Source organism: Mustela nivalis (genome assembly GCF_964662115.1).
Source record: "Mustela nivalis genome assembly, chromosome: 2".
Classification (NCBI taxonomy): Eukaryota; Metazoa; Chordata; class Mammalia; order Carnivora; family Mustelidae; genus Mustela; species Mustela nivalis.
Genome location: NC_139021.1, coordinates 181209746 through 181231901, shown reverse-complemented (window position 1 = coordinate 181231901; position 22156 = coordinate 181209746). Strand labels below are relative to the sequence as shown.

The window sequence follows — 22156 nt, the reverse complement described above, 5'->3', positions numbered from 1 at the left end:
CATCTGGCTGCTGGCTGACTTGCCAAGTTCCCCCAGAGCATGAAAGGCAGAAGGCGGGCTTGGGAACAGGAGAGTAGGAGGAGGACACAGGGGGGTCACAGAGGTGTATGACTGCCTACAGTTGTGCCTTGTGTCGTTGGGGAGCATCACGGAATACCACACCCAGCGTGGCATTGACCCTGCCCTGCAGGAAGGCTCCCTTGTGTGTGTTGGGTCTGAGGGGAGGGCAGCAGGGATCAGACCAACCAGAAAGACGTTTCCATCTTTCAGGCCACTTTGGAAGCACCAGGTGCCTTTTTCCGTGGGTCCTGCTGCTGGGTGGTTCATCTCGGTCTGGCAGGAAGTGAAGAGGAAAGAAAGGAAGTCTGTGCACGGATCCCAGAAAGCTTTAGAGCCCTTCTGGGGATGGTCAGTCTTAAGATATTCTCTGTTGTTTTTCTCCATGAAAGGGTTAAAAATCACTCAACTTTGCACCCCCCCCCCAAAAAAGTCAATATTATCATTATGATCATTTTTTAAAATAGAATAATGTGTAGTAAGGGGAGAAGATACAGCACCTAGCAAGTGTGGGTCTTGAGCAGAAGTCTGAAAGGAAGTTCTTGGGAAGAAGCCACTTGAGATGGCAGGCTCCAGCCTGACCCCTGGGCAGGGACAGGAGGGACAGACACCTGGAAGTTGATGACCTGCACAGAATCCAGCCAGAGGATCACTGTCTGGACCACACACTTGGTTCATGAAGTCAACTGACCTGACTTCCAGAAGGGAGGGAGGCCCCAGAAACACTGGGTGAGCTAGGGACCTTGGAGGGGAAATATCTGTATGCTGGTGCCCTCTGACCTACTTAAACTCTCAGGGAAGCAGGCAGACCATCATCACGGTGGCCTCCAGCCAGTCCCGGGTAGGGAGGCAAGGCTGATGTCCAGGGGGAGGACAGCGCCTGCAGAGTCAGCTCTGAGATGCTTGGAGAGGATCCCAACCCGGGTCGGGAAGAGGAGCGCAGGGGAGGAGGCAGGCAGCAGCCGGGTACACAGACGCCACACAGGGAAAATGACAAGTTTGGTCATAGACCGAGTGGCCTCCTGTCACGTAAGAGAAGGCCTCGAGCCACCTAAGCCTGAACAGTGAGGTGCGACCCGCCAAAGCCTGCAAGATAGGAAGACCACTCGTATTCTCGACTGGCAGACATCGGTGTGCGTAATTTTGCTCCTGGAAGAGAAGAGAGCAAGATGGGGACAAACTGTTGGGGTTTTTCATTAGATTTCAAGGATGTCAACGACAGAAGGCACAACTGTAGGCAGTCACACACCTCTGTGACCCCCTGTGTCCTCCTCCTGAATGTCTTTATGCAGTTTATTCTGATTAATTGGCTTAATGAAGTCATTTAAAGTTTAAATAAAAATGTGTTCAATGTCACATCTAAGAAATAGATATTTCTGTCAAAAAAAAAAAAAGATTTCTGCTCACAGAAATTTATGTCTAGAGAGGGCTGTACTAAGTAGCAGCAGATTGCAATGCAATTTTCGGCTGTCAGACTGAAATGTGCCAGGATTCTAGAGGGAACCTAAGAGGCACCTTCAATCCGTAGCCGGGCCATTCTTCTAAAGAGCAAAACCTTCATGCAAGTGTCCCTCTTTTATCTGTATTTTATTTTAAGATTTGCCCCATGAAATGGCATTTGAACTATACATGCTGCTGTGTGAGGATATTTGGCCCAGGGTCGTTTTTGTTGATTTCTTTAAGCCCTTAGTTTCCTGGAAAATGCTAGGAAGTGCTTTTCCTCTGAGCAATCTTATCAGTGAATTATAATACTGAACTGGCTGAGATTGTTTTTCTAGTCAGATTAGCTTCTTCAGGAAAATAAGAACCAAAAAAGGACAATTGGATCTGCTCCTGAGATTGATTTTTTGCTGAATCAGAGTCTTTTCCTGAAAGAGCTGGTAGGCCCCTGAGAATGCTTGCCAGCCCTATTTCTGGCACAGCTTCTCTGCACTGCAGAAATGTCCTCAAAACGGGGGCGACAGGATTCATTGCTATTTTTATTCTCAAAACCGAATGGCGTAGAAGTGTATTTCTGTGGGCATGTATGTGTCTGGGTGTGCGGTTTTACTAATTGTCTTGGTATAAGGAGCTTTCTATTTCTATTTTAAATCGGTGTAACATAGCAAACATTTACTGAACACCGATGACGTGGCCGGCATTCCTGAGCCAAGCGTCTTTATGGGCATTTCTGACCCTCTCCCGGAGCCTGGGAGCTGACATCCCCCTTGGCCCCATTTTGCAGAGGATGGAACCAGGTCCAGTGAGGCCGAACAGCTTGGTAGAAAGGCTCCCAGTGGTGGGAAAACCACGTTCGCTGCCTGCAGTCTGGGACAGGTGGGTAGCTGGAGAGGAGGGAGGCAGACACTGTTCTGGCTGAAGACTGTTCAGATTAGCCTAGTTCAGACCACCGACCATCTCCGCCGTGTTGAATTCATTTTTGCCCCCATTTTGCTGCAGAGATACAAGGTGCTGAGGGGGCAGGGGGGGCGGACCTCCTGGCGTCCTGTAGAGGCTTGCGTCTGCAACATGAGAGTCCTGTATTTCTCTGTCCTTTGGCTTGCGATGCGAGCGAGCTCGGGTCCTTCTGGTCCTGACTCGTCTCTCCTGGAGCTGGTCCTTGCTCAGAATCAGAGCGGTCCTGGGGCCGCGTTTTCAAATACCAAGAAATTGGTATTTGAACGTGCATGTTCCGCAGAGGTGGAGGTGGTCGGTTCCGTGTTTCTGACAGGCGCTTCTCCTCATCGGCGCCTTGTCTGTGTCTGTGGAACATACTACCAGCCATGTTCTGTCAAACGAGACCAGCTCCTCCCGTGCCGTCTCTGTGGACTAAGAGGGCTGCAGAACAACAGCTTTCTTCAGTGGCCTGGGGTGGGGGTGCGGGTTACAATGTCTGTTTCAAGGCGCTCCAAATCCCCTCCCCCCCCCAGCCTCACAGAAGGGGTGCTGAGCAGTTCCACCCCCGCACCCCCAGCTGTTCCTCGTAAACAACAGCTCCTCATTCCTAAACGCTTTAGGATATAGACGTGAGCAAAATGAATTAATCTGGACTCTGAGGCGGAGCCCTGACTTTCCAAGTCCTTTTCAACAGAATGAACTCGGCGTTTGAATGAATAAGGACTTGTACCCTTCTGGCCTGTGTGGGTGTCTGGTATTTAAACCAGCGCTCATGGGGCCTGGAAATCTGATGATTTAGATCCTTTCTCATCAGAAATGCTGATATGTAATGAGAAAAGGAAATCCATTTGTCAAGATGTTCCTCCCAAGGAAGTGAGATGAAATACAACGAAGCTGATCTTTCTAGAAACCTTCGTTAAGCCAGGCAACCCAAAAGCTAGTAGCTGAGCACAAGTGCTGGAAATTGTGCCCCCTGCACCCCACCATACCTGCTCGCTGCTTTCCAAATTTCCCCCTTTTGCCCAGATGCTGTCCGAGGCAGCCTCCTGTCTGACCTTCTCCGCCGTCCTCCCGTGAGCCTCCGTGCTCACCTGCTGCCTCAGGGGCGACCTTGTCATCTGTTCTGCCCAATGTCACGAGGCACAGACTGGGTCATGCATCCCCAGGCACACCCACGTCCAGTCCCTTGAACATAATAGATGCGAGAAGAACACACCGAGTGGATGTGAATTTTAAGTAGTAAAAAATAAGTCTCATCCCATTATCGGTTTTTCCCCTGTGGCCGTCACGTTCCGTGAGTCACGAATTCATAAAAATTTGAGTCCCTTCGTCCTGTAAATCTGAAATGTAGCTACCAAGGTCTTGGACTCCTGCTGACCTCTCCTTGCCACCTGCCCAGTACTTCTAGGAATCTTAACTGAAATTTCTCTGGTTTCATATCCCATACCAGTTATTCATGTGACAAACCCGTGTGTTGTCTTTAAAAACATCTATTTCCTGTATCTCTCTGGAGAGAAGGAACCGCAGAGGAAAGCCATTCAGTGGTCACAGTTTTCTAAGGGATGTTTGCTTTCCACTCATTTAGAAAGTTATGAGAAACACGCAAGCCGTACTTGAGAAAAATGCTGATTTTACCCTTTATGTTTTTTAACAGGTCATAGATGCCCCTGATTACCGATTCCAACAGAACAGAGGTTGCTTAGATTCTAACAACTGGTCTCCCTCCCACTCTGCCCCAGGCTTCCTTTGCCAGAAGTGAGCAGGATTACTAGGCTTTTGTAACTGCAACTGGGAATACTGGTGAAAGCCTCCTTTCCACTGTCTCTTTCTCTGCAGAGAGAAATTATTGAAAACTTGGAAATTTTTGAATGTTCAAAATTGGAGAAAAGAGTATCATGAAACACTGTCTGCCTCACACCCACCTTTAGCACCTGCCAGCTTGCCGGCCTCTTGTTTCCTCTGAGCCTCTTGTTTGGAACTCACGTGGCAGCCCACCCCGCCATCTCTAGCGCTGGCTGTCCCCGAGCAGTGATATGGGGGTCCACCTCGTTCTTTCGGCTACTTTGTGTTTTGTTGTGGCGCCATCCCATAAATTACTTAACCTGACCTTTACTGAGGGCCACGTGGGTTGCTTCCAGTCATTTGCTGCATCAAACAGGCATGTCCTTGCTCAAGGACTTCAGGGCCTTGCAGAGGACATCTGTGGGGTAACAGCCCCGGGAACACAATGATTGTCCAAAGGCCGTATGATCTGATGGGACAGAACAGCCTGGAAAGGAGTCCTGCTGATTTCTACTCCCCAACTCCCCAACAATACGGAATTCAGAGAGTTTACTTTGCTTTGCCCATATCATAGCTAAAAAAAAATAAGTGGTGTCTACATTTCACTTCCCATAAATGAGGCAAAACCTCTTTTCAAAGATATAAGATCCATTTGTGGGGTTTTTTTTTTTTCCTTTTTTGTAAATTCTTTTCCTCTCCTCTGCTACCTCATTGTCTTTAGAGAGGCCTGCCTACCCAAGAACACAAAGGTTTTTGTCTCATTCTTTTGTGATTCCTACACTGGAATATTTGGTCCATCTGCCATTGTTGTTGGTGTGTAAAATGAAGTAAGAATCCAACTCCCTGTTTCTAGAGGGCCAACCAAGTAATCCTCAACCCTGTTTCTTGAGTCTGTGTGCTGTTATGTCCCTTCACGGCCTGTGTTTTATTAGCGTTTTCTGGCCCCTTGGCAGCTCCCATGGGAGCTGGCTGGGGCCGTATAAGCAACGCAGCCTCCCGGTCTCTGTCCCTCGGCCACAGCCCCACTACCTTAGTCCCCCCAGCACACCCCGGATGGTGAGCGCACCTCTCTGGGCTTCGTGGTCATTTCATGAAAATCTCTAATATCATGAGCCTGTGGTATAATGAGTCTCTGCTAAATGACAGCTCCTCGTTTTTCTAATGTCTGCTTTTCCCCTTCCTCATCTCCCTCCATCTCTAGATCTTTTTCTCTAACTTTAGACCCTTAGTTCATTTCTGTTCATACTTCATTGTTTATTTTGTGCATACGTTACCAGATCAGTGCAGGGGTCTAGGAATTTCCCTCCAAACACTGCATTGTCTGTGCTCACTGGCTCTGACTGGTACTGTTCTATTCGTATTTTAAAATAACCTACACTTTCGCTTTTGTTTTTTCCTTTGGCCCAAAGGTTGAAATTAATTTCCTTTTGGTTGTCATGAGTTGTTAAGGCATTTGAAATACAGAAGAGTGAAAATAATGTAGGGCTCACCCACATTTACACTACACAGGTACAGCCCATTATCTTGTGCATGTGCCTATTTAAATCTCAGATAGGTGACATGCACAGTTTCCTTTTTTAAAAAAAGAAAAGAATCATGAGAGACTATGGACTCTGAAAAACAATCTGAGGGATTTGAAGTGGTGGGGGGGGTGGGAGGTTGGGGGAACCTGGTGGTGGGTATTGTATTAGAGAGGGCACGGATTGCATGGAGCACTGGGTGTGGTGAAAAAATAATGAATACTGTTATGCTGAAAATAAATAAATTTAATTTTTTAAAAATCAAAAAAAAGAAAAAAGAAAGAAAGAAAAGGCAGTCCAGACAATGTCACTGCGACGGCCTCAGATACAATCACTTTTGTAGGTTGATGTGGATTTTTCTATAGAACCTTTTCAATATGTTCACAGTATTAGATACATATATCCAATGAATATATCATATACCGTGTTTTTCAATTTATGTAAATGGTATCAGACTACAATTGGCTTCACACAGTTTGCACTTACATTCAACTGTGTTTTCCTTTTTTTTGAAGGACAGCTGACACAGAATGTTACATTAGTCTCTGGTGCACAACACAGGCTCTGACAACTCCATACGTGAGGACATGCTCAGAAGCTTCGCTCCCATCTCTCCCCATACACTGCCATTACGATAGCATTGGCAGTGTTCCCTATGCTGTGCCTTTTGTCCTCAGGCTTTAGTCCTTCCATAACAGGAAGCCTGGACCCGCCATTCCCCTTCACCCCTTTTTGCTCATTCTCCTACTTCTCCTCCCACTGGCAATCACCGATTTTATTCTCTGTATTTATGGGTTGGTTTCTGCTTTTGTTTATTTGTTCATTCATTTGGTTTTGGGGATTACACGTTTAGACTCCACAGGTGAAATCACAGGGTGTTTGTTTTTCCCTGTCTTATTTCACTTCATATAATACTCTCTAGGATCTCATTCTTTTTTATGGCTGAGTAATATTCCATTGTATATCCACACCACACCTTCTTTATCCGTCTATCCATCGATGGACACTGAGCTGCTTCCACATCTTGGCTTTGTAAATAATGCTGCAGTCAACATAGGGGTGCATATATCTTTGCAAATTAGTGGCTTTATTTTCTTTGGGTCAGTACCCAGTAGAGAATTACTGAATCCTATGATATTTCTATTTTAATGTCGTGAGGAACATCTATACTCTTTTCCACAGTATCTTCACCAACTTCTATTCGCACCAAAAGTGCAAGAGGTTCCCATTCTCCACATCCTAGCCAACATTTGTTACTGCTTATCTTTTGGATACCAGTCACTCCGACAGGTGAGGTAGTATCCCAGTGTGGTTTTGACTCGCATTTCCCTGGTGATCAGTGATGTGGAGCATCTTTTCATGTGTCTGTTGAGCATCTACAGGTCTTCTTTGGGGAAATGTCTATTTGGTTCCTCTGCCCATATTTAAATTGGATTTTTTTGGTGTTGAGATGTGCAAGTTCTTTGTATATTTGGATATTAACTCCTTATTGGAACTGTCATTTGCAAATATCTTCTCCCATTCAATAGGTTGCCTTTTCATTTTGTTCATTCCTTTGCTGTGCAAAGACTTTTCATTTGGGGCTGGTCCCAATAGTTGACTTGTTCCCTTTGCTTAAGAAGACCTATCTAGAAAAATGTTGCTAAAGCCAATGTCAAAAGGATTACTGCCTATCGTCTCTTCTAGGAGTTTTATGATCTCAGGTCTCACATTTAAGTCTATAACCCATTTTGAGCTTATTTTTGTGTGTAGTGTAAGAAAGTAGTCCAGTTTTCCCAGCACCATTTACTAAAGATACTCACTTCCCCATTGTATATTCTTGCCTCCTTGGTCATAGATTCACCAGATAAGCATGTGTCTATTTCTGGGCTCTCTGTTCTATTCCACTGGTCAATGTGTCCATTTTTGTACCAGTAAAATGCCGTTTTGATTATTATAGCTTGGTAGTATATCTTAAAATCTAGGCTCGTGATACCTCCAGCTTTGTAAATCTTTCTCAAGTTTGCTTTGGCTAATGGGGCCTTCTGTGGCTCCATACAGATTTTAGTATTATCTCTTTTCATTTGTGAAAAATGCTGTTGGTATTTTGATAGGAATTACATTGAATCTATATATTCCTTTGGGCAGTATGGACATCTTAATAACATTAATTCTTCCAATCCATGAGCATGGAGTATCTTCCCATTTGTTTGTGTTGTCTTCAATTTCTTTCATCCATGTTTTAGTCTCACCTCCTTGGTTAGACATATTCTTAAGTATTTTATTCTTTGGGGGGCAATTATGTTTTATTTACCTTTTATTTCTAGAAATTTTCCTTATTGCAATATGCTGACTTGTATTTTATTTCCTTAAATACAGAAAATGTGTTCAAATAATTCCACAATATGAAATCTTTGGGTATATTACTCCTGAGGTCTCTTTCACGATTCCTTGCTTCTTTGTGTGCTTGGTAATTTTTTTACTGAGCTGCTCATTTTTCTGGAAAATTATCTAGAAAACCTTCTGGAAGTTGAGATCTAGGATGAAGGTTTGACCCTTCAGAGAAGATGTATTTGGCCTCTTCCTGGTGCCTGGAAGCAGTACCAGTTTGAGACCCCTTTCAATGACTTGATCTGATTGATCTACCAATGTGATGTGATCTCAGCTTCAGGTCCTTGAGGGCAGTTTATGGTTAGAGCTTTATTTTCCTCCATTGGTCTGTCTAGCACCAAGGTAACTCCCCTACAGTCTCCTAGTATTTCTAGAACATTCTTACAAGAGTTATAGTTCTTTGTAGAGCCTGGATTTATTGGGGAGAGGTTAGGAAGGGAGAGAATAGTGTCCTATTAAACTTGGGCTGATGTTGACCTTGGACTCCTGTCTCCCTCACCATACAAGGGTATCAAAACCAAAACTTAGGTTTCCTTAATTTGCCAAATGACTTCTCAGCTTCAGTAGATACCCAGCTCTGCAGGCTGCTGCTTGCAGTGAGATGTGGACCTGATATATCTTGCTATCTTGCAGTTCTTTGTTGTTTCAAAAAAAAATAGTGTGTGTGTGTGTGTGTGTGTGTGTGTGTGTGTCTCCAATAATTTTAGTGGTTTTAGAGAGAAAATAGGTCAAAATAACCAGCCTGCCATATAACCAGAAATGGGAGATTCATCTTCCAGCTGGTTAGGTCTGTACTGTCTCCATTACCATGGTTTATAACGTTCTGTTCTGTAGCCATGAACACCACAGTTTGGACTGATGCAGGTCTATACTGAAAGGATTTGACACTCATGGATGATCTTTCTGCCACACATCCATTCCTTGTCTGGCTAGCTGATGACATTCTATGGTACCTCCTTCCATGAGAGCCCTACAGAGGTACACTCCCTGACTCTTGCATGTTCAAAGACACTTGGCTGTTACTTTTGCTTCTCAGCCACAGTGTGTGTATAAAATTAAGGGGTCACATGTTGTTTTCCCTGAACTCTTATACATGGGCTTCCTCCGTCTTCCCTGGACAAATCAGAAGCTGGCGCTTTTTTTCTGTCCTTCTAAGTGAAATGATTTGGTCTCTGCTTGCCGGTAACTTCTGTAGCTTGTATCTTACAATTGAGGAGTCAAATTCATTCTCCTGGGGAAATAGGAGTAATCCATGGATCTGACCCTCTCACTGTTAGGAAAGCTTTTACAAGATAATTGTGGGTATTTCTTCCATCTTCACTCAGATCCCTTAAGTGACACCACTTGTACATATGTTGTGTTGTCTTTGCTGTGGTCTTTATTGTACTGTGGAACTTTTCATCTCCCTCAGCTGGGACCCTCACAGCCCTGTGTTTGGTGCTATTTTATTCCTTGGTTTTCATGGTTTTATTTGAGTTTTGCTGCCTCTCTTTTTCATTTCTACAGACAGACATTTTTGCAGGATGGGTTCTTCATTTGCCTTCCTTTTCCTAGGGTATCCAATTCCTCCTTAGAGTTGGGCAGTTCTTCCTGGAAATCCAATCACAAGACAGCTGAGGGAAAGGCCAGGCCAGTGCTCAGGGCTCTGAGGGAAGAGTGGTCTGGTCTTCCCTGCTCCCAGCATGGATTGTGCGGGCCCTGGCCCTTCTCCAGGCCTACACAGATGACTGGGCCTGTCTACACTGTTGCTTATGTAGCCCAGACATATCACAGCATCTGCTTTCTCCTCATACCCACTTCAAGCAAGGTTTTTCCCCTCTCCAATGTCAGATTGGCAATGGCAGACATCTGCTGCATCACAGGACCTTTCTTCATGCTGGCCTGTTGGATAATTCGCCTCCTTTTGGGGGTTGTAAGTTTTCCTTAAAGATGGAGTATTGTTCCTTTATATGCATTTTCTACACTGTTTTCAGGTAGTCTCGGAAAGAAGGGTCAAGGTCACCTTACAGACCAGTGTAAGTGTGTTCTTTTAAGAGAGCCAATTTGTTGAGACTTTTGCTTTTTTGAAGGAAGAATAAAAAGAAATTGCAGCATTTCCCTGAGAACTGGTTGTCCTTGGCATATATTCCTCACAGAGCCAGAGAGAGGCTGAGTATGGACGGGAGGCTGACGGCGTCCCCTGACCCTGTATGAGCTCATCAGTGATGTCTGCAGCATCACTGGCATTTTCCTGTGATAAAATCTCCTCTTCCTGTGGAGAGGTCTCGGATAAGCAGGATGCATTGGCCGTGGCTTACACAGAGGTAGATAACAGTTGGTGGGGGCCAAGATAGAGGACTCTGTTTAGATTTAAAACTGTATTCCCAACCCTCTTAAAATTTTGAAATATATAGCTGCCACTAAAACACGAGCAGAACATGGACAAATGGGGACAGTTCTACCTGATGGCATATCTCGATTTTCCTCCAATATCTGGAAGTTGTAAAGGGAGAAAAATGTGAGTCTGAATTCCTGATTTTAATGGGTCTACAGGAATATGTATTGAGTATGAACAATCTGGCCGGGAGTACTTTCTCGACTCCATTTTGATGACACTTTGTGGCCAGGCTGGACTTTTCTTGGAAACCGAGGTTTACAAAGGCAGCGGGAAAAGTGGTGCCTGACAGGGCATGTGGGAACCCTACCTCTTCCTGCAAGGTCCTGCCCTGTGCAGCTAGGGCTTCCTCGCACCTGTTTGTAGGCTCCCCGTCACCATGCCTGACATCTGAGAAGGGAGGATGCTTCCTCTTTCACTAACTCCGCTGCTCTGCTGGGCCTGTTCGGGCCTGGCAGGAAGCAGACATCTCACCTAGGCAGCACTGGTGAGTGTGACCGATTCACAGTGGATCGGGGTCTTGCAGATCCCAGGGTTTGACGTCAGAACTTTCGATCAACATTTCCACTGTTTGGGCTTTGGTCACTATGGTGACCGTACAATTTATCCTTTAAACTAGAACATAGCTGAGAGAGGTGGTGATTAATAATTAAACAGTGCCATGAACATAAATTGCAAATGTCCCCAACAAACTAGAATGAATGGCCAAGCTAACTATCTCCTGAGTTTCTGTGATAAATCCTAATGTATTATGATACATTATAACAGGGGTCTCACTTTTTCTCCAGCACTGCAATAAAAACCTGACATTATCTTTATTACCAAGACCAGATACTTATTCATTCTTAGGAGCAAAACCAGTATCATTGAAGAATGAATCACTTAAACCTCAAAGCTTTTCAGTTTTATAGGTGTGTGCATTCATTTTTACATCACAGGCTAATCTCTTGCTCATAGTTTTCCGCCAACTTCTAGGACATGGAGTTTGATTTATTCCCATAGTTTATTACCCAAAGTTTGTTGTTAGGATTGCGGTACCTTCAGATGGTAAATTTGCTTCTAATAGCTGTAAGACAGCTTACCCATAACTCATTGGACACTGCGTACTGGGACCTGCGTGGAGAGCTTTCCAGTTAATGGTTCTGTCCTCACATCAACCTCCTGAGGAAGGTCCTGTTAGCAACCCCTCTCTATAACTTAGAGTCTAAGTAATCCCCATGTTTGCAGAGCCTGGCTGACTCTCTAAAGAGCCCATGCTCGGTGTGCAGCCTCCTCGTAGGCATGTTAGACTGTCTTTCTGCCGACTTAAGGCATTTGCTCTATTTGGTTTCCTTTAATAAGAACTGGTATAGAAATGCCTCTTTGAAGTCTATCCCTTGGTCAGTGGCCCGTTGCTCGCTGTTTCAACTTGGCATACTTTCCATACAGCTGTGGTTTCCAGACTTGCTTCCTCCGCTCACAAAGATATGCTCAATGGTGATTATACACATTTGCATTCTTTCAACTGAGCCCCATTTGCAGAGGAAATGTAATTTTAGTGGGGTAAGTACTGTGAGAAATTCAAGTCAAGTGTTTCAAAATCCTCTTAAGTGGTCTTGGAAGTATGGACTAGTGAGCCTATGCCAGGGAAGTAGGTCATCTGCTTATGAGGACATCCTGTGTCCCTTGAGGTTCTAACACTGTTTCCTACAGACTTGCTGTGCATTTGCGAGTGCTTCTAGGCTCCAAAGACCAGAGAAGAAGGTATCTTGGCACCCGTGTTCTCTGTGGGCCAAGAGGAGAACACGGTCAACACGTAACTGACCTCAACCCCGGGACCCCACCCCATACCCCTTCTTCTCAGGGTAGCCAGGGGAAGGGGCCCCTGAAAACAAGTGACTTGTGTTTTACTATATTGTTTGTTGCTTTTCTCATATTTCCATTAAGCATTTAAAAATTTGTGGCATGAGGGAATGCCAATGGTATTAATAATAATCTATGTTCTGGGGGCTTCCTAAACTTTTTTTTTTTTTTTTTAAGATTTTATTTGAGAGAGAGAGAGCAGGGAGAGAGGCAGAGGGAGAGGGAGAAGCAGACTCCCCACTGAGCAGGGAGCCTGATGTGGGGCTCAATCCCAGGACCCCAGAATTGTGATCTGAGCCAAAGGCAGATGCTTCGCTGAGGGGCCCATCCCCCACCCCCACACATCATTTTATGTAGTCTGTGTAACAATGCTTTCAGATAGGTGCTTTTGTCCCCCATTTTACAGAGGAAGGAATTGAGGTTTAGACATATTAAGTGACCAGCACAGTCCCAAAGCGTGGTCTTCAGAGTGTCACTCCCAAGTCCATGCTCTGCTCAACATGACCTTTCCATTAGCTTCCCTAGAGAGTGACGCCTGGTCCCTCAAAACACGTTCTTAGGTTTTCCTCCCCGTTGTCATGTTCTGTGTGAGTTTGTGATTCTTTGAATTAAGTGTTTTGGTAGAAGAATTTCAGTGCATTTCACTCAGCAATCTGGATTGTGATGGGGTAGAGGGACCCCACGGTGGTGTGGGGAAGATCATCACTTGTGTTAGCACATTCATTCGTGGCTAGATGAATTGTTACACGATTCTGGAAAATTAAGATTTTTACCAACCTCTCAGTTTTAGGTCTTTACAAATTGAAAGGAAGCTTGCAGGCACAGGAAAGCTCACCTCCTCCAGGTAGCATTGGCCTCAAACGCCAGTGTGCACTGTCGCCCAAGGCCTGGGACCAGGGTGGCCTCTGGAGTCCCTCCTTTGTAACTAGGCGAGGCTATTGAAACATCTTTTAGTTATTAGAAGAAATGTTGGTGAGAAGATTAACAAAGGTAACAACTTGTCTGGTGAGAGGACACGTTCAGCAAGTTTACTCCAGACGTGAAACCTGTGTAGCCCGGCCCCTGACCCCAGTCTCCACTTCCGGCCAGGGGACTGGCGACCCCTGAGGTGAGGGCCTGGTTACAGCTCACAGAGACAGGTGATCGCACCATCTTGTGGTTTGTTGCAGGGAACTCGAAAGCCAAACCCTCCTCAGAAGCCTCTGCCTGCAGATCCTTTGAACAGGACCAGCCGGCTCACCAGTGCCTCAGCCAGGGCCCCAGGACAGCAGGAGGCTGGGCTCCGCCTGGTGCCCCTCAGGTCGGTGTAACAGCCTCTCCCTTTCTCCCCAGAACCATGTGCGGCAGCCACACTGACCCGTGCTTTCCCAGCCCCATCAGGACAGAGGCCAATAGTTTAAGGCCGGGCTTCCTGTCCCCCAATACCTGGGCACAGTGTAAGAGGGTTGCCCAAGCTGACAGGAACATTAGCATGAGGCACTCACAAGCCTGTAATCCCCAGGATCACCCAGTGGCTCTTGGTAAGCACCCCAGTGTCCCTAAGAGAAACCAAGTTCAAGTAGCACTAGATTGTGAGCTTGGGAAACCCGTGGCTCTTGAGGTGAGCCAGGCCCTATCCCCCTACATGGTGAAGACAAACAGCTCCCAAGTGGTGTGATCCCGTGAAGGCGGATCATACCCCCAAAACCACTGGAAACCTTCATAAACTTGACCCCATCCCTGGGGTCCCCAGAAAGGAGGTGATTTTGGGGGGGGTGGTCACAGCTGAGCGAGAGAGGCGAGGTGAGGGGTCAGCTCCTGCACACCTGGGGCGACGGGGAGCTTCTCCATCCAGCTAACAAAAGAAGCCACTTTCACGACTGTCACCCAGCCACGGTCATCGCTTGCCCTGTCCCAGAGGACAAGGGACCCAGGGAGGTTCACCACCGGGCCTGGCCCACACTGGTTTTCGAAAGCTATCCCGTTTCCAGGAATTTTGCCAGCGAGGTGTCAAACTGAGCCACTATTATATAAACTCCTAATGAGTTTATATGAAAGTTACATGAAAAATGTAAAAGACTCAAAACTCCTTTTTTTTTTTAACCTTTTACTCTTACCTATGTTCTGGAGGTTACAAGCAGTTATTTCTGGTATAGTGCAAATGCCAGGGAAGGGGGCCAGTGGGCTGCCCCTCCCTGCTCACGCAGCCAGAGGATTTATACCCTGGAAACAGACAGAGGCTTCATGTTGGCCGCCCGTCCCTCCCCGCCACGGGTAGGGTTACACCCGCAGCCAAAACACCCTTCTGACACGCATACCCCCTTGGCAGGAAGCTTGCTGTAGGAGCTCCAAGGAACCAAAGGTAGGGTGTTGGCCAGGCCCTGGGCTCAATAATTCAGCATCTCCAATGCGGAAAACACGTTCGTGATGTCATTACAGCTTTTGGGAAAAATGTTCAGCCTGTGAGAGCACAAGCAGCCTCATAAATCCCAGAGATAATGCCGGTCAAGGGGGCAGAGCTGTGGTTTCAGTCCCGACTGTGGAAACACAGAAAGATTGCAGAGCATGCTAATGATTTCTCTGTGGTTCGTATGCCAGTCTTAAAGTTACTTTTCTAGTTCAAAAGAAAAAGCACCACTTTATGCGGACGCGATTAGGGGAAAGCTCTCTTTTTAAATGCCACCAAGCCGTGGCCTGTCGTCCCCTATGCCGGCCACTGGCACCGGCGCAAGCTGGTGTTGGTCTTGCCCTTGAAGAAGAAGAACTCGTTTCCGAGGGCTCCCACATGCCCAGCTCTGCTCCCCAGACGTGCACGGGCTCACCAGGTCATGGCAGGCGCACTTTGGAGAAATGACACACCATCAGTGTAGACGCACGCAGGATGGGGACCACTCCGGGTCCCAGATGCCTAGTAGCTCAGGGGCTGTTCCCATGGAGACATCTGTACTGATACGTATGGCCACGATGGAGAGTTCTATGAAATGCATCACAAAAATTGGTCTCACCTAGGTTTTGCTTTTTCTCACGTGGCTCCTAGAGAAGGTTCCATGACCTCCATGGCTCCCAGTTCTTCTAGGGAGGGGCTTGGTTCTGGAGTCACCTTGCGAGGAGGTGGCACTCCGGTGAGGGCTCCTCCAGGGGCCTGCAGGCATAAGCCGGCAGCAGCCTCCCCTGGAGCCCCGCAAGCCTGCCACCCGCCAGGGCCATCCCAAGCCCTCAGCATGGGGAGTGGGGTCTGGTTCCCAAGGCTCTGCAGAGGGCAGAAGAGCCCCTGGACCTGCAAGCTGCTTTCGGGGGGCTCCGCCTACAATCTCATTTTCTTTTCTCTTGCCACAGACCCGCTCCCAAGCACCCCCACCAAGTGCCCAGGCCCCCCCACACCACCTACACGAAGTGAGAAGCAAGTTGACACCTTTTTTCGACAGCGAAGACAGAAGTTTGCACTATCGTTCGACTCCAGTTGGAGTTCGTTTTTTTGTACCAACTTATAGAATTTTTTTAAAAATGTTTAAAACACCCGTTTTCTCCAAACTCGAGCTACTGCCGTTGGTGCTGTGCTGTGCTATGGTGCTCTGTACACTTGCTCAGGAACTTGTAAATTATTAATTTATGCCCGATGCTGGCTCCAGTGCAGTGCGCTGTGGGAGGCATTTTTTTTTTTTTTTAACCATCACTGAGTTTTCCGCGGAAAGAAGCCTTGTGCGCTTTCAGTAGTTCAGTGAACTTGAAATCTCATGCTACATGGGATTCTGGACAGGAGGTTATCTTTTTGATCGAGGCTTTATTGGCAGAATGGTTCTCCAACAATCTCTCCATGGCTGTGGTCATGGCACAGACCCAGCTCAGGAGCCCCCAGGCAGAACCTTGAGTGATTCTCTGGAATCCCTGATGATCTCAGCCCAGGGCCAGGGGCTTCACGTCCAGGCTGGGGCTGGGCTTTCAGGGAGCCCCTGGGCCTCAGCCCACCAGCAGCCACACCTTGAAGGTCCAGGATAGAAGGGGAGGCCCTGGCTTCTGGCCAGGAGGGTCTGGAGAGAACCTGAGCCAGGGCACAGACTGGAACACAAGGCAGGCAGAAACTTGACCTTGAGCTCACAGGCCTTGAGCACATTTGGAGAGCAAAGACCATTGCTTTACAGAAACACTGCCCTTCCCATGGTGCTGTGGCCTCAGCACCTTGCTTAGATGGGGCAGGGGGGTATTTGTGCAGGTGGGCTACACCCAGGCACTGCAAGCCTCCAGCCCCCCGGTACTGCTTGGAGCTAAGCAAATTACCACCTTATCTTCTCAACTGTAATACAATGATTCTGTGTTCGGACAGATAGATGAGGCTTTCCATGGGACCATAACTATTTTCAGATGTGAACCAGTAACCAGATCTAGTGAATCAACGTTGTAGATAAAAATCTCTTCTTGCAAAATTCAGCTTATTAAAAATTAGGCAGACTCCCTATGCCCACAGAAACTACAACCAAACAGAAGGCCGTGTGGCCGGCTGTGTCTACCATCCATTTAAGTGACTTGTCAGTTATTTCGGGGACATTCTGTGTTCCCAGCCTGGCTGGGGGACTCTCTCAAAGATGTTTTCAGCATGTCTGAATTCTTTTTTTTTAACACTCGCAACCTACCTGTTGAGCATCACAGAATGTGATAAGGAAATCGATTCTTAATCCTAAATATTCATGAAATGTGGTCTTGGGCAGCAGCTCCTTCAACCTTTCGCTCTTCAAATGTCTGACTGGGGAGACGTTTTCACAATGAGATCCTGAAGTTGCCTGTACTAATGGCACGAAAATTACAAAAATCCTCAGACAAGGTAAAAATGCCATTACACCTCTGTGTTGTAGTCGGGTCATATGTGACTCCTTTTCACACTCGAAAGCAGTTGGCCACAGTTCTGTAATTCACTCCGAGTGCTTTATGATAAAGACTTCAGGGGGGGTCATTTCAGCAGTTTGCCTGGGCCTTGAAGCACAGAGACCAGGAATAGACCAAGAATCAGCTTGCCTTCCGGAAAACAAGACGGCATTTAACTCACCCCTGTTCCCCACTGTATCTCGGCAACATAGTACTCATGGATCACGGATAGACTAAACAAATCCGTGCCACAAACACACAAAAGGGAGCCCAGATCTGATACATTCCAACCCCTATAGAGTAGGTCTGTGTATCATACAATTATTATTTTCTTAAAAAGGCAAAGCCATGTTAGAAAGTATTACTGCTGATGAACATCTACAGAATTACTGTAATTGATAGTACATTGGTAACTGTATCAAGGCCAAAACACATGCTGTTGAAAAGTTTACAGAAATTTCATGGTGCGTTATGTGGGTACTGTCTTTACAGATGCCCAGATTCTTAGATCTGTCATTCTGCCCCTCCTCCTATTATCAGGAAGAGGATGTGAATTTTGTCTTTTTTGTCTGTCCTTAGCTAGAATTCCTATGTTTCCATTTCAGACAATCGGGAATAGATTGGTATTAAAAAAAAAGGTTAACGCTGTGATCTTCTGATGACACGAATCATCAGTGGTCATTTAGGGGCAGCAGCTGATGACCCAGCCCTCTCTCTGCAGCCCAAATTGCGTTTATAGAGCCATACAAGTTATTATTGAGTACGAACATGTTTAAACCTAACATCCCTTGACAAATATAGATATTACAGGAACAATACTTCCAAGATACAGAATCTATCAACTGAAGCATTTTAGCATACATTCCATTTTAATATAATTAAAAGAACCACGGGGATTTTTTTTTGAGGGGGGAGGGGGGAAGCAGTGGGGAGGTGTACCTCTCCCTTTTTATATGCTTTTAGATGATCAAAACAAAAAAATCAATGCTTTTATTTCCATGGCAGTCTATTTTTAATATTTTAAATGTTTCATAGGCATGAATGAGGGTTGATTTGAGTTTATAAGGCCATCACTGAGAAATTTAACGTGCCTAGACCCAAAGCAGGCTCTGAGGGTTGTCACTTTCCTTCCCCTGTCTTGTTATCATTGTAGCTTACATGACCCCACTTACCGGGAAGTATAGGGCTAATCTTCCAGGCATTCTCTTTAAAAGTTTATCTCCTGAATTTTTTGGTAACAGTTTGTTTCCCTGACACATGGAATCAGATGTGTAGCAACCAAGAGAAACAATGCATAACATTTTCCATTGTCCGAATATGCATACAGAGGTTACACTTCCCAGTGTGAATTTTCCAGCTTACACATGTGGGATGACATCACAGAAACCACAAAAGCAACAAATTAAACTACATGAGCATAAATACTCCTGACTGGTCTCAGAGGGGACATTTTTATGCCTTCTTAACTTTATTATGAATTCTCAGGCTGAAACCACAGGCCATTGTTCTCTGGCAAATCAGTACAATGCCATCATTGCATCCCCTCAAAGAAAAACAGCAAAAACTCTGATCCGTGTCAAGCTGTGATCTCCCCGGTGCTGCAGAGAGCCTGGCGCTGGGCGGGCTGGAATGCCCCAGCGCCTTCCTCCCATCTCAGCTGATGTTTACTAGCATTCTGAGCCAATGCGACCCTAATAACTCAAAGGGCAAGATGCCTGGGCAGCTGGACTGGATCTTTCTCACGCAAGCTGACCCCTGGGCGGGCTTTCCTCGTGAGGCTGATTCCATTGAAAACTTCTGCAAGGGAGGGCTCCCTTCAGTGTTCTGGAAGCAGCGGGCCCAGGGCAGATGCACTCTGGAGCCCTCTCCTCCCTGCTGTCAGTAGGACCCCGGGTAGCCACAAGTGACCCAGATAAACAGGGTACCAGCCCTCTCCAGGAGTCTCCCGGTGCCGTGTTGACCCCTAGGTCTGACTCCATACACTATGGCTGACTGGTGGGCGACACTGCAGCTGCCATCTTGTCCCTCCCCACCACCCCAGAGGCTTCCCCAGGCTGCTACAGTCACCCGTCCCCCCACCACGACTCAGGAACAGGCCCGTATACACATCGGGACACAGCAGAGGCTAATACATCTATTTGCCTCTTATCACCGAGAGCCCAGCCGCTTTTCCAGAGCAAACCCAGTGCCGATGTCCCTCATGTGACAAGTCTCTGCCTTCAGGGCTACTGCAGGTCAACCCAAGTGGGTGTGGCTGTGGCGGCGTGTCGCTACCCTCCCCCCAGCCCAGCCGCTGGACGCCCAAAGCCCACTCTTCTCCAGAGGGGCGGCTCGGAGGAAGCCCACCAGCGGTGCCCCAGCTTCGAATCCAGCATTGTCCCTCGCACAGGCACACCCCCCACCCTAGAAGATCAGTTTACCCGCGATGGCACAATTTACCCGCGATGGCACAGTTCCTTTGACTCACTCTACAGTTCCTGTTCACATCTAGTCCCTTAAAACCTTTTTGGAAACTCCGATAGTGATACCAGTAACACACTAAGAAAGATCAGTGAGCCCCAGGCTAAGATCCGTTTCTGTGCCGTGAGGATGCTTCTAGAAGCCATTTGTATTTACCTGTACGCGGATGGAAACCCCCCCTCTGCTCCTGGGACAGCAGTGGCTGCTGACAAGTCCGGCCCTGAGAGCCTGTTTCATAGGAGAAAAACTAGGAGACAAAACACTGCATATGAAATTGTTACAACATTCAATAACAGGTAGTGATAGCCCAGAGATTTACCACACAGTGAAAGGGATTCTCAGTGGGATTCTGCTCTTCCAGGTTGAATATTCTGGAACCCATCCTGATTTTCTATATCATCTGCAAAAGACATGTCTTACACTCCCCCCGGGAGTCTCCTTCCAGAAAATAATATATTCAGTCCTCAATTTAAGTGCAGTTTAAATCCAGACAAAATGATAAATAGCTTGTGATCTTTTTAAGTTTCACAAAGAAGTAGAATGACATGTATATCCGTGGTCTATAAGCAAACACTGATAGAAAAACAAAAAGTATCAAATTGGAAAGACGGAAAATCCTCTAAGAGTCCAAGGCAGGACGAGGAAGCTAATGGGTCTATTTTGCCTTCTATCAGGTCGAATTGGGAGGTTGTGGGGAAGACCCATGGTTTGAGCGTGTGCGGCAACTGTTAAGTAAAATATCTTGAACACTTGGCTGCAAGCCACTTAGCACAGTACACTTATAGCTACGAAACCGGTTCCTTACGTTCATCGTGCTTTGTCCATTTATAAAGCTTCCATTTGCTAAGTTGTTTTTTTTTTTTTTTACACATTCCTTTTACGTTACAGTCTGTTGCTTTTGTACACATTTCTCATATTGGGGTTCTACGAGTAACCACCTGTTTCCGTAGAGAAAGCCATTGTTAAGAATATTATATCCAATAAATGGTATCCAGATAAACATAAAGATGTGTCTTGTTCATTACTGACAATGTCACAAAAATGGGGAAAGGGAAACCCCTTCTCTGTATTTTCCCCCATTTACAGAGGCAAAAGATGATCTGGAACAGTCCGTAAGAAACTAAAAAGAGTGGTCAGGGGGCAGGTGCTACCAGTCAGACGACAGTACAAGAAAGAAGACGCCTTTTCAGATATGCAAGAGTGGGGGCCAAGGGTTGGGGAGGGGGACTGGAGACTTGTCTTGAATAATGTAAATGTATAACCTGTCCAGATCAGTCTTTTTTGAAAACTCACCTTATTTACAAAAAAGGGAAATTCAAAAAAGCAAGCATGTAGGGGTAGAAACATGGATATCAGTTTTCTCCAGAATGAAAATCTGAGTGTAGTGGATATTCACAGATTTTTTTAAAAGCAGAACCCAACTTCATAAGGAACTACAGAAAATACAAAGAAAAATAGATATATAGAATGGTAACAAAAGGTCTTTGTTCTGAACACCTTATATCCATGTCAAAACAAGTAGGCAAAAAATAGTACCTAGAAGACCCCAGTTAAGAGCATACTATATGCCAGCTAAATAAACATAATAAAGAAAATTAACATAATCAAAATGGATCCAATGGAGATACTTCAAACATATAGAATGTGCCTTCATTCAAAGTGCCTCTGAAAAAGTTCTGTATACACAGAACTATCTATAAAACTACATATAAAGCCATGAAGTAAAACTCCAGTTCCAAACGGTACAACAGACCATGGGTTGCATCTTTGGGAAAATTAAAACACGAGTCAAATCACTGATCTCACTAAGGAAAGAGGAGGGAACGCACCCACACAAAGCATCTGAACATAGAGACTCCAGTGCGGCCCCGTAACCCAGGGAGATGTCTCAGGACTCTAAGAATGGTTCAGTACTTTAAAATCTACTCATTCAAGTCACCACATCGACAGGTTTTCAGGAAGTATGTCATATTAGGATTACCAGAGACACTGAAAAGACATTTGAGAAGATTCAGCACCCATTCCTGAGTTTTTAAATAAGTTGGAAACCACAGGACTCAAGAGATGCGAATGTCATTTGTGGAAAATTAAACTCACAAACCTATCACAAGACCTCATCAGCACTCACGGTTGGCTACCTTGACTACAACTGCAAACCACTCTTAAATTCCAGCAGCTTGTGGGGCACCTGGGTGGCTCAGTGGGTTGAAAAATCTGCCTTCAGTTCAGGTCATGATCTCAGGGTCCTGGGATCGAGGCCCGCATCGGGCTCTCTGCTCAGCAGGGAGCCTGCTTCCCCTCCTCTCTCTGCCTTTCTGCCTACTTGTGATCTCTGTCAAATAAATAAGTAAAAATCCTTTAAAAAAAAAAATTTCAGTGGCTTACCCCACAAGAGGATTGTTTCTCCTGAGTCACCCATCTGCGGGTGACCTCTGGCATTTCCGCGGGGCCCTAGGCTGAGGGAGCACCTCCACTGAGTCACGGCTGGTCTTGTGACAGAAGGAAGAGACACGTGGGGATTCTTAAAGCTTCTGCTCAG

The 22156-nt window shown here is 46.1% G+C and overlaps 1 protein-coding gene across 3 annotated transcripts in view; it reads left to right on the top strand.

The window, feature by feature from the left end:
* The window catches only part of ADAM12 (ADAM metallopeptidase domain 12), a 329491-nt gene extending 308868 nt beyond the window's left edge, over positions 1 to 20623 (top strand). The window contains exons 22-24 of one of the 3 annotated variants that reach the window (XR_014309055.1): positions 13491 to 13621; positions 15637 to 17116; positions 18643 to 20623. Coding sequence is in view for 2 of the 3 variants with exons in the window: in XM_082721243.1 (XP_082577369.1) it covers positions 13491 to 13621; positions 14192 to 14342 (282 nt within the window). In the remaining variant the exon portion in view is untranslated. Of the gene's footprint in view, positions 1 to 13490; positions 13622 to 14191; positions 15274 to 15636 lie in introns of those variants that run through there. The other 2 variants (XM_082721242.1, XM_082721243.1) reach the window with 2 other exon arrangements.
* Positions 20624 to 22156: the final 1533 nt, after the last annotated feature.